At 50.3% G+C, this 12,231-nt stretch overlaps 1 protein-coding gene across 1 annotated transcript in view; it reads left to right on the plus strand.

Moving 5' to 3' along the window:
- CCDC92B (coiled-coil domain containing 92B) overlaps positions 1–12,231 on the plus strand; it is a 244,286-nt gene that overhangs the window by 58,595 nt on the left and 173,460 nt on the right. The window contains exon 2 of the mRNA XM_085649927.1: positions 2,838–2,991. Within this exon, the coding sequence (XP_085506053.1) occupies positions 2,862–2,991 (130 nt within the window). The 5' untranslated portion in view covers positions 2,838–2,861. The remainder of the gene's footprint in view (positions 1–2,837; positions 2,992–12,231) is intronic.

Consider the following 12,231-nt stretch of genomic DNA (forward strand, 5'->3'; position numbering starts at 1 on the left):
GTTTGATTTTTCCTTACCTGCTGAGTCTTGGGGGTGGGGCCTGGTAGTGACAGGCACTTAGGGGAGTGGTAGTGCACCTCCATCACTGTGCATGATGGTTTGGCCGGCCGTCTCAGGCCGACCAAACCATCATGCACAGTGAAAGCTCTCTCCAACCCAGCAACACAGCTGGGCCGGACAGAGCAGGCGCAGACTCACAGTCTGTCCTGGAGCGCGAATGAAGGGCGACAGACCAATCCTGAAGCTGCTCTCTGAGCAGCTTCTGAATTAGCGGCAGGGCATTCTGGGAGCCTGTGCCTTCCTGAAGCGGTGTATAGAGGAGCGCGACGCGGGACATGACTGGCTGAAGATAAGTTGTTTTTTTTATTGTATTCCCCACCCCGCGAACCCTAATGCTCCTCTGACCCCATCCCCCTCCCACCCCCGCTCCTCCAGTATACCGGCCACTCCGTGGTGGGATGCTGACACGTAAGTGCATTTACTATAGCCTTACTGATCCCAGGGACAGTTCAGTGGGACCTTCGCAATATAATGTGGGAGCATTATGACTTCGCTCTCAAGGAACAGTATTCTCAAGAAGTGATGGGGCAGGAACTAGAATCATGCATGCTATAGGTCTGATACAGATGATAACATCAAATGGAAGTGACCACGTTTTGGGGTCTCTTGTTCCATTTGTGGCTCATGAGATATCTTTTCATAACATTCAAACATTAGTGATATGTTGAAGGAAAGGACTGTGGTAAAAATGTCTGAATGTATTACACCTGCTTGGAAGAAGGATGGTGTCAGCTAATAGGGTCATATAGTAGTATAGTGTGCATATAGTAATGTATGATTGATCTCCCCCAGGACACATAACAGTTGTCCTTCCCAGCATTACCCACATGGTTTCTAAGGTGTATGTGGATCTCCATTACCACAAAGAAGGGGGGCATATGTATGCCTTGTAAATACATAAACATGCATAACATGTCAAGAAAGGGAAAGAAAGATTTTTCTGCTCAGATGAGACTGTGGCACAGGAAGGAGACGCCACACACCCTGCAGCGGGTAATTGACATGGTAGAAGGTGCAAAGACAGAAGGGCAGATTTATCATTTTTTCACACAACGGAACAAAATAAGACACCTGTCCGGATAATGATTCCGTATCTGTAGGAGTCAAAATGATGTTGACTATTTCCAACAAACTTGTAAATTAAAAATATTTTTTACTTTTATTGGCCGTATGGATGTACACCATGGGCCGGATCACGCATATGGCGCACTGTCTCTGTTTGTGCCATGGCACACCTTTCGAAAGGTGGGCCGGTTGCAAACAGGGACAGTGCGCCCTATTACAAATTAGGAGCTGCCCCCAGGTGGCGCATTCAAGTGAAACACAGAGTGGCTGCTTCAAAGTGGCTCCGTGTTTCACAGTTCAGGCGAAGAGGGATTAGAGGTTCTCCTGTAGGGGGGGGTGCACTGAGTGATTGTACCAACCTACAGAGGGATGTCTGGGGGGCCCATGGGACCCTCTTTCTTCCCTGCAGAAGGCTGACTTTAGGAGGCACACTGAAAGAGTGGAGCCTTTTGAGCTGACGCTACATAACGCTGGCGTTATGTAGCGTCAGTGCTGTACATTGTGTCCCGGGAGCGCAACGGGCATCTGTGCCCGCTTTGTGTGCCCTGGGGCACTATGGTATTACATAAGAGGCCACAGATGCTTGTATGTCTGCTTCTGTAATACTGATTGTGCTGATGCACATGTAGCCCCTGCCCTGTCATTATAGGGCATTCCCTCATTTGCATGGGGGCGTGTCCTCATGCAACTGAAGGAATCCTTTTGGTTCTGAATCCGCGCCTTATTAGGGATGTGGGTGCGGAGGCAAACATGCCATATTTGCACAAAGCATAACAATAATGCTACAGTATTTCATGTTTGCAAAACTGTAGGCTCTGATGGACAAGCAGTTGTAGGTACAGAGGGATCCTTGCAGACGTGGAAACTCTGTGATGGAGGAGCACCGGTGATGGTGGCGTCCTTGTAGCAGAGAGTGCTTGTTGAAGGGGAGGCTGCTTTGCAGTGGTGGAGCCCTACCAGGAAGTGGGCCCAAGCAGTGGTAGGGCCCTTATAGCATTGGGCATTAGTGGTAGTGGAGACCTGAAGACAGTTATATCACGGGACAGGGAGATCCCCTTATGGCCTCATTAATGCCAATGACATGACGATGAAAAAAGCGTGCAACAGCATGGTGCCTCATTGTGCTTGTGTTAACATTATGCAACAAAATCCTGAAAGAAAAGTGACCATAAAACAAGAGCCAAGGGCTGTTCAATAAAGGTAGAAAAGAAAGGTAGCAAATAGGGAAGAGTTGTTGGAAATGTTAAACAATACAGAAATGTGTGGTGGTGGGTGGAATTCCAGAGACAATGCTGAACAAAGGAAGAGTGTATGGGAAAACATTAGGGGTCAGAGAACCAAGCACTCTATTCAGTGGCATCAGTAGTGGCAGCCTGCTTTTATTCACCGCTTCATCCTTCATGGTGGGGCAGTGAGATATCTGGTGGTCAGTGGGATCATAACAATAGGGTCAGCTGGGACATTCTCCCTGCATTGTCCACCAGTGCTGTTCCTGAACTTGGTAGACAAAGCAGTGTTTAATTACTCATGAGTGCAGACATTATGGCACCAATGAACACAATCGTGTTATTTGCACAACCCGTGTGTGTCTAGGCTGGTCTCAGTGTTCTTTCGTAGCCTCTGTGGAGGGAAGGGATTCATTGTGCTTGGATTGTAGGGTCATGAGTCAGGCTCCTTGTGTTCTGAACACCTGTCATTTCATGTCCCTACAGGCCTGAGTTCACCTGCGTGTAGTGATGGAGACCGCGTCCCTGGAGAGGCAGATCAAGAGCGTGCAGCGAAACGTCGCGTTCTTGAAGAAGGAACAGTTGGACCTGCTCCATGACCTGCACCTGGAGATCCTGCGGCTGCAGAAACACTGCACAGGTGAGTCTGCCACAAAGAACGGGCTCAGTGTGTGCACAATGTGGATAACTTGCGGCTCTGTCTCCATGTATCTTGAAGGACCTGTGGAGTGAACAGGTCAACGCCAGCAAGGAACTGTTTCATATTGGTGATGGGTGGAGAGCAAGATGGCGGGGGAAGAAGGCATGAGGCAGCGCCATATTTGCATTGAGGTGAAAATACCCCTGTAGGTGTCAGATGCAGAGACAAAGCCTACAAGTGCAAACGGTGTCTGTCGTGTGCGGCAGACTTCCCAAGCGGTCGAGTGAACCGGAAGCTGATCATTCGTGGCCGCACACCAAATAATGGGAGCTTCCTAGGGCACATACGTCTAACATATATGGTCTAGCATGATACTATTCTATATTCATGGCCTTAGCATGACCCCCCACTTATCCTCCCTCACACCTACCACCCAGCCCTGGCCTCAGGTCAGTCACTGCTACCCTAGTGGGCCAGTGGCTAGCATGCATTCAGTCTGGGAACCAATGCCTGGGACCCATACTACTCCGAGGCTCCTCTTCTGCTGGTGACTGCTATTGAAATGCAAGGGGCAAATCCACAAACTGTAATACAGATTCAGCAGGGATATATTCCTTCTCTGTACTTCTACTGAAAAATAATTCATTGACAGATCATAAAGGTGTATGACTGCCACTCAAAACCTTTTCGTTTCTTCCTTCCTTGTTCTATAATTGTTGGACCATTGCTGACGTAGCGCTAATGTGACCCTCTGTCAATCGGTTTCTGTCTGCCTGCGTCAGTCACCCTACAAGCGTCTCGCTGCCATGGTTGACCCTGCACTACTAACGCGAGACCCTCCAGGAGGGGATATTACGTTTGAGTGCAGTGGTATATATTAGAGCGCGTGCCAGAGACGGTGCTGTGATGAAGAGGTTTGTTTCCCAGATGACAACGTGGACCGTTTTAAAGGCGGGACCTTGAGCTGTGATGATTGCTCCCCCCGCCCTTCTGCCCCCCAGGAGAGACTGATCAAAGGGGCGCATGATCTTGGTAGCAAATCTCTACGTGGCTTGTACAACAGGTGTCTCCCGCTGCGCTGTAGTCAGGGTCTGTATTGATGAATTCTGGAGGGTAGGGGTTATTGGCGGAAGTGTGCTGGCTGAACGGATACGTTTGAGGAAGTCAGAACTGGACTAGTTCGAGAGTGAAGCTGACAAGCTCACTGCCTCTGATGGACACTCTAGCCCTCAATACGAGCGGCCATTTCTTTGTTTTGCGCAGGGTTCGGAATCATGAGTTTTGTAAATTACCACAAACCCCGCAAATGTACCCAGGCCGCTTTCAGCACGGCAAGCGGCCTGAAAATGTAATGGGGTAAAATGTCCAGGTAATATGGATCTAATGTGAAAAGTACCAAATACTTATTTGGATGGGGACATGTCGAATTAGGAGTGATGTAACAGCCCTGATAAATACTGATCTCTGGGGTATAAACTGTTGTGTTTTTGCGACCGATAAATCACGTATGAGAGCCACAGGCTTTGGGTAGACTGTGCCAACTGTGTGCCTCTGAAAGTCCGGGAAACATGGCAGCCACAATTGAGACCTGTGTCTGATATGCTAGAGCCTCGTCGCCAGAGTCCTAGTGACCACACCGTCATCCGCTTCAGTCAACACGCATACACAGACGTCACCCAAGGATTACACTGACACTTTATTTGTGGGTGAAGAACTGCTGCAGGTTTATTTCATACAACACAGTATGATAATAAAATTGGGTTATCTTACGGGCGATCCAGGGCAGGCAGCCCCTTGCTGCTCCGCCCGCCTGGTGAGCCAGCACACACGGTGGGTCGATGCCCGGCAGTGTGGCACATAATTATTTACAGATCATCCACTGGGTCACGTGATCTGTCTCCTACTCCCGCCCCTTCCGACAGGGGCGGAGCGTGTTGTGGCACACCCCCGGTTGGTCAGGCCCCCCAACCGCCCGAAGGACTAACGGGGCGCCGTCGCGGTCTTCCCAGAACCCCCTTCGGCTCCTGGACCTTGGCTCGGGCACCCTTACTGTGCCGGACAGGGGTACCCTTACTGTACCGCCTGTCGCAGAGGTACCCTTACTGTACCCGTCTGCATCCAGATCGCCCTGTAACTCCGCCTGCAACGCAAAAGAAAACATTAAAACATTCCAATGATGCCCTGCGCCTGACACGTGGGGTAAGCGGAAAGGGTGGGAAATCGCGTGTCCAGGCTGGGGCGGCGCGCGGGAAACAGAGGAGGAACTGGGCGAGAGGGCCCCCTAAGTAGAGGGAGCGGCCGCGCCCCCCCCGCCCCCAGTGGCCCGCCTCCAGTTCAAAACCATAGGTGGGACATACCTTAGTGGGCGTAGCCTCGCGCGCGAGGCAGCAAAGGGGAAGGCTCCGACGGGCGGCCACTAACATGCTGCCCTGCTGATGTCCCACTGCTTGGGACGCGGGCAGCGGCATAGTGACCACACCGTCATCCGCTTCAGTCAACACGCATACACAGACGTCACCCAAGGATTACACTGACACTTTATTTGTGGGTGAAGAACTGCTGCAGGTTTATTTCATACAACACAGTATGATAATAAAATTGGGTTATCTTACGGGCGATCCAGGGCAGGCAGCCCCTTGCTGCTCCGCCCGCCTGGTGAGCCAGCACACACGGTGGGTCGATGCCCGGCAGTGTGGCACATAATTATTTACAGATCATCCACTGGGTCACGTGATCTGTCTCCTACTCCCGCCCCTTCCGACAGGGGCGGAGCGTGTTGTGGCACACCCCCGGTTGGTCAGGCCCCCCAACCGCCCGAAGGACTAACGGGGCGCCGTCGCGGTCTTCCCAGAACCCCCTTCGGCTCCTGGACCTTGGCTCGGGCACCCTTACTGTGCCGGACAGGGGTACCCTTACTGTACCGCCTGTCGCAGAGGTACCCTTACTGTACCCGTCTGCATCCAGATCGCCCTGTAACTCCACCACAGCTCTGGGGAGGCTACCGTCGCTGCCAGAGCCCCCCTACCTCCCTTCGCTGTTTATAGGTGCCTGCCCCTGCGAGCCAGCTTTTAGTGGGCTAAATAATGGGTCCTGTTCTGTAACCGTAGATATACGGCATTAAGTTGCAACATTACTCAGGAGCCCAGGGCAGACTAACAACGAATGACTCTAGGCCCCAATGCCGCTCAGCTTAGGCGTGACTGGAGTTACTAGCCTTCTTAGCGATGCCACTGCAGATCTTCCTAACATAATTATGGGAAGATCTAGCACCTACATCTGGAGCCAGAACTAAACCATAGCTGAATTCGTCAGTCCATCGATTCCCTCCATATCCTAGCACTAAGGTGTTGTTTTCCGCTTTGTCTACAAAGGTGATGTATAGATAGCGTCATGGTACCTGAATAGCCGCTGCTGCTGCGGGGGATCGCATGATTTCTTTAGCAGGACAGAAGATTTTTATGTAACTGCTAAATGGACGTATTCTTCCTTCATGACTCCGGATAAAGCCAATATGACTGACTGGGCTGCCGAAGGTACATCGCTCAGCTCGAGGACCCAAATTTGTGAACGTTTCCCCCCCCTCCCTGGCTCCAAGGAAAGGCTGGGCGGGAAGAGAAATACCTAAATCTGATTCTCGGGCTGGAAAATATGGCATCGGTAACAAGGCATTGGTGAAATAGGCGCTTATGGACCTGCAATCCCATTAAGATTTTTCAATTGGCCAAATTAGGTGCCACCTGGCACGGAATTTTGTTCCCAACAGCTACAGCACCATGAGCAGGGTGAAGGTACGTGTGAGTTAACCACTTCACCTACGTATATAAACACAAGCCGACATCACGGTTACCTAAAATTGCTTCCTTTCACATCGTATTAGTCTATTGTTTCTATAAACTGGCCCATATCTTAGCAACATCTCCCGGTTTTAGCCTCTCTACTTGCAAATTAAGTTACCTTAAATTGGACGATGGAGTCTTATACTAGTCCCGCTGTTATCCCACTCTTTTCTTGCTCTCCGCTGGGACAGCGTATCCAATTCCTTGCTTGTTGACTAGCAGCTAGCTTTGGACTCTATTGCTGCTGAAGTAGTTAATATCTTTGCCTACAGTCCTTGTTACACCGGTGTTGCAGTGCTGTAGGTAAGTCGTGGCACCGACATCGTGGCTTGAAAAAGGAAACTTCTCCTTTCTATCAAATCATTTGTTGTGAGCCCCAGTTATGATTCCGTTCCTAACCCATAATTGGCAGTGTCTCTATCTTGCCAGTACCTCGGTCACGTCCACCTTAAATCATGACAATACATCTGGCTTTTCCGCTAGCCGTGTCCATTAACCTGTCAAATGTCAGTGGAGAGCAGCACATCTCTGGTCGTGCTTGTTCCAGAAGGTGATAAGCCCTTTTCATTACTAGAAAGTTTAAGTGCAATATTCAAGGGGGGTGGTCGCTCCCTGCTCTCTCAATATTACCATATAGATAAGGGCATGCCATTCCCGGGTGTCTGGTTGAAGTATGCACCGGTAATTGACACATTCTGTGGTGTCTGGGTGAAGTATGCACAGGGCATTGCCACTCTCCCCCGTGCAGTGCCGTGAACCGTTTGAAGTAGTTCTTCAGATTCAGCCAACCACCCCCTAGGTGGAGGCTAGCACTCTCAAACTTCTGCTTCCAGGCATTGGTGAAATAGGCGCTTATCGACCTGCCATCCTATTAAGATTTTTCAATTGGCCAAATTAGGGGCCTTCCTGGCTTAAAGGTGTGTTCCTAACAGCTACAGCACAATAAGCAGGGTGAAGGTAATGTGTGAGTCAACCACTTTCCCTACGTATATAACCACAAGCTGACATCACGAATATCTAATGAGAGGATGGGCCCTTAAAAGCTGTGAGCATCAGACAGTATGGGGGGCGACAGCCTCTGTCTATGTACTCTCCCCAGCATACGGGAAACATATGCTCGCTGTTCCTGGCTGCTTCATGTCACTGTCTCTGAATGGTTACTGCCACAAGTTTGCTTCCTTTCACAATGTATTCTCCTATTGAAAGATCGATAAAAACTGCTAACTCTGCCGTATTTGCCTTTTCGGCCATTGACTCCCTACTTTTGCTTCCCTTCACATTGTATTACTATCCTATTGTTTACTGCAAGTTGACCCATATCAACATCTCCTTGTTTTAGCCTTTCTACTGCCAATAATGACCTAGCATTTTTGGGATCTATCGTAACTAACCAGGTAATACAGGCTTAATGAATATTTTTGCAAATTAAGTTACAGTGAATAGGTGATGAAGTCTTATTCTAGCCTTGTTGTTCAATGGTTCATATAAACTCAAACCCAGATAAATATTGTTGAAATATTTCGGTTCATTCCTACTTTTTAATTTACTTATAATTAAAGTTTATCACCTGAAAACGATACCCACCCGCCCAGGCTAAAGCGCGGGGAATAGGTCTTATTGAGGCAACCCGGCCTCCTTTTGGTTGCAGGGGCTTGCCCCCCCAGTGTATATCTGGACCTGTTTCTATATGTTGCCTTCAGCTGATACTCCTGCAGGCCTAACCCTTGGCTTCGGTGCCCGGCTCAGTGTGCTGATGGCTGGTGGTTGATCAAAAGCTTGATCAACCATAAAATTGTATGCCTGTGTAATATGTACCTTTCACGCACAGTTATTACCAATAAATTGTAACATGTATTAGCAAAAAGGGGGGGGGGGGCAAGTACTCTTGGTGCTGAATAACAGATGGTTATTGCTCTCCAACTCAATGGAACTCATTTTATCCATCTCCGAATGATACCAGGCTGGAAAGACCCATAGGGATCAGAACAGTGGCCATGAGGACAACCCAGGCCATTATAATCCCCTAGGCCACCAGGCCCGACTCTACAATTTAGCACCCTTCTGGCACCCTTTGCTGTACACGTTGCACAAATGAAATCAGTATTGAAAGTGGGAGCGCTTAGCATAGAGCCAGTCTAACTACTTGAGGAACCATGAACCCTAGAGAAAATTCTTGTGACAAACCAGGTGAAATCCTCTTTCTTTCCTACGCGGTAACCCCCACGTGGAAATCCTCTCTTCAGCAATGCAGGCGTCTACACGTATCTGGGATCCAAACCCCCCCCACGCGATACACTAACATTTCACTGTACCTAGATGAGCTGTATGACAAGCTGCACTCAATACCTTAGCATTCCTTATGGCAACTTGACTATTCACGAGGTGCACATAATACATTAATACTATTTCCCAACTACACCGCTCCTTACAAAGGGCAGAAAGTTCATAAACAGTCCATTGTCAGCTCCCCCACTACAGTCCTCCGCTCTATCCACTGAGCTATCGAAGGCTCATGAGAACTGAAAACAAACAAAGCCTGCATATCCCTCCACATCCTGTGTACAAAAGCGCCACCTTCCAAACGCAGTAAGCAAGCAATAACGTAGTCCTTTAACAGGACTTAATTATGTATTGAGGGTTGCATGATGGTGTCTGCGTGAGTTTAGCTTTTTGCTAAAAGCAGCCGTGCTGTTAGAACGCATATGCATTGGGAGGCAGGCAATAGTAAAGCACACACCGCCCCCTTCAGGCCTCGTCAGCATCTCTGCCCACCTGTGTACCTAGGCGCCAAAGAACATGCCTTGACCCCACCGGGGGCCGCTGGATGCAGGCGCTGCACATCACCACCTAGTCACTCAAACACATCCGTTCAGTGGCATTCCTAGCATCAAAAGATGAAGGATGAAAGTCTGTATATGAAACATCGGATTCCAAACCCAAGGCCGCAAACCATGATGAATGGTAGTGAAAGAAACTCAGCGCTAGTGAGCGGGTCGTCTATAAAAGAAAATGGAAAATAAATCGTGACGCTGTCTGAAAAAACGGAAAACAAGGTCAGCAATCCGCCCACCGACCGCTACCACAACTAAAGCAGACCAAAGGTAACATGCCCATGTACTAAAATAACTATCTGCCGTCCCTGCGCCCCGCTGAAATACAATGCCCAACAAATACATGCAGCATCTTCCCCAAACTGCGGCGGGAATACTTACACTCCGCTTGCTATCGGGTGCAGCCAGTGAACGAAGCTTCCCGCAAGTAACGCGCTGATGCCCCCAGTAGGCCGTTGGGACGAACGTAGACCCAATGTGGATCAAGCTGCCCACCAGCGGAGCCTCCGAATGTAATCCGCCGAAAAACACACATAGCAGGCGTTCATTTCGAGACTGGATACCGTTCCGTTGCGCATTACTAGCGCCTCTCTTGCCGTGCCGATCACAGCCTGTAAAACAAAGAACAATTTAAAAACCTTCTACGCGAGGACACCGTCTTCCAAGACCTCTTTACGGACACCCCATCCGCCCATGGCTCCATGCTGATTCCTGCAAGCTAAAGACAGAAATAAAACTACAGCCTCCTACCGAGGCTGTTGTCCTTAAGGGGCAGGCTGTGGGAGCGGCGAGCAAATCATTGGTGCATCTAATATGCCCACCAAGTCGTTTAGAGAGTACGGAGAGACTGGGGCCCTGATCAGACTATGGCCAGAACCAGTGTATACATAAGTGCAGAACGTACTCACCTACATGCGGACTGGTGACCAGTGCCCATGAAGGCATGAATTCCTCTGGCAATCTCTTGTTACTGACATCTAAATGACTGCACACAAACTAGTGCGCCGATTTAAGCAAGAAACAAATCTCAATACCAAACAACATTAGGGTGCAAGAAATATGCCCCATAATATGTCAATGCAAGAATGGTTCGGACTGAAGTGTCAAGGCCCAACACCAGCAAAAGTAATTAACGTCTGGGTGCATTTTAGCATGCCCCAAGATGTACCACAATTTAGTGTGGTCTAGGTGCCCACACATACCCCATCCCCAGAAACAGAAGTGTCTGGGTGTAACCCAGTAAATAAAAGCAGGGCTGGTTTGGGCGCAAAGCAAAAGGGGCTGTTAGAGTTGCCGAATTGCTGCCCTGGCACCGGGAACTGCAAGAATAGATTGAGATACACTGAACATGCCCCAGCTCAAGTAAAGGTAAGCAACATAAGCCCAAAACATTACACTTACAGATGGTGCAACCTTAGATCCCCGACGGTCTGAATCCAACGATAAAACTAAAACGTATGCTATCACGGCAAAGACAATGCGTGCAGGCAGCAGGTCAGCATGGTAAACTAAATATGCGACTTGGCTTTTAAATATAATGCTGCATACTGATATATCGCGACTCGAATCGCAGGTATTGGAAGTCAACCAAGCCACATATACATCACGGTGCCCAGTGACTGCCACCTCTCGCGCACCGTGGGGCCACCGTTCTAACTCTGGTGCATGTGGCAGGGGGGAAGGACGCTACGGTTCGCAGGAGCGAGGACGCAGGGGGGGGGTGCGCTGCACGATCGCGGGTGTGCCCAGGGATGCACGACGCCACCCGGTCGCGACCCGAACCCCCCGCCTGCAGTGGGCATCCAGCGCGGGCACTAGAGCGCTCCCCCCGAGCACCGATCACACCCAGGCACGGGGAGACTAAGTGGCTCGCCCCGAATCACATGACGCCAAGTCGACCCCAAGGCTCGAACCCTGGTCTCCCGCACCGCGGCCGGAAATCTGGCCGTCAGACCCCAATCGCTCCCCGCGAGTAGAACAAGCGGGCGTCCTATCGTCGCGGACGCGGTCCCGAGACTCCAAAAGCCCGCCCCCGGATTGAGATTGAGGACCTGAGCCTCGGCCCCCCCACACGTTCTGCTCTTTATGCCTCCACTCCCCATGTAGCGGGAAATGGACCGGAAGATCCCGGAGCGCGTAGCACCGCATCCACATACATATTTAGGCGCGGGAAGATCCAGTGACTTGCCCCGAATCACAGCATGCGGCCCCGAGACCTGAAAACACCAACCAGATTGCGATTGAGGACCTGAGCCTCGGTCCCTGCACATGATCTCCTCTTCATGCCCAAATGCTCCATCTATCGGGAACTCGACCCGAAGGCATTGGGGCGCGCAGCACCGTATTTACAACCATATTTAGGCACGGGGTGATTAAGTGGATTGCCCCGAAACACATAATGCGGACGCGGCCCCGAGACTCGCAAACACCAACCAGATTGCGATTGAGGACCTGAGCCTCGGTCCTTGCATATGATTTCCTCTCTATGCCTATATGCTTCATCTAGCGGGAACTCGACCCGAAGGTATTGGAGCGCGCGGCACCGTATTTACAAACATATGCAGGCACGGGGA

This window comes from Triturus cristatus, chromosome 3_2, assembly GCF_964204655.1.
Source record: "Triturus cristatus chromosome 3_2, aTriCri1.1, whole genome shotgun sequence".
Classification (NCBI taxonomy): domain Eukaryota; kingdom Metazoa; phylum Chordata; class Amphibia; order Caudata; family Salamandridae; genus Triturus; species Triturus cristatus.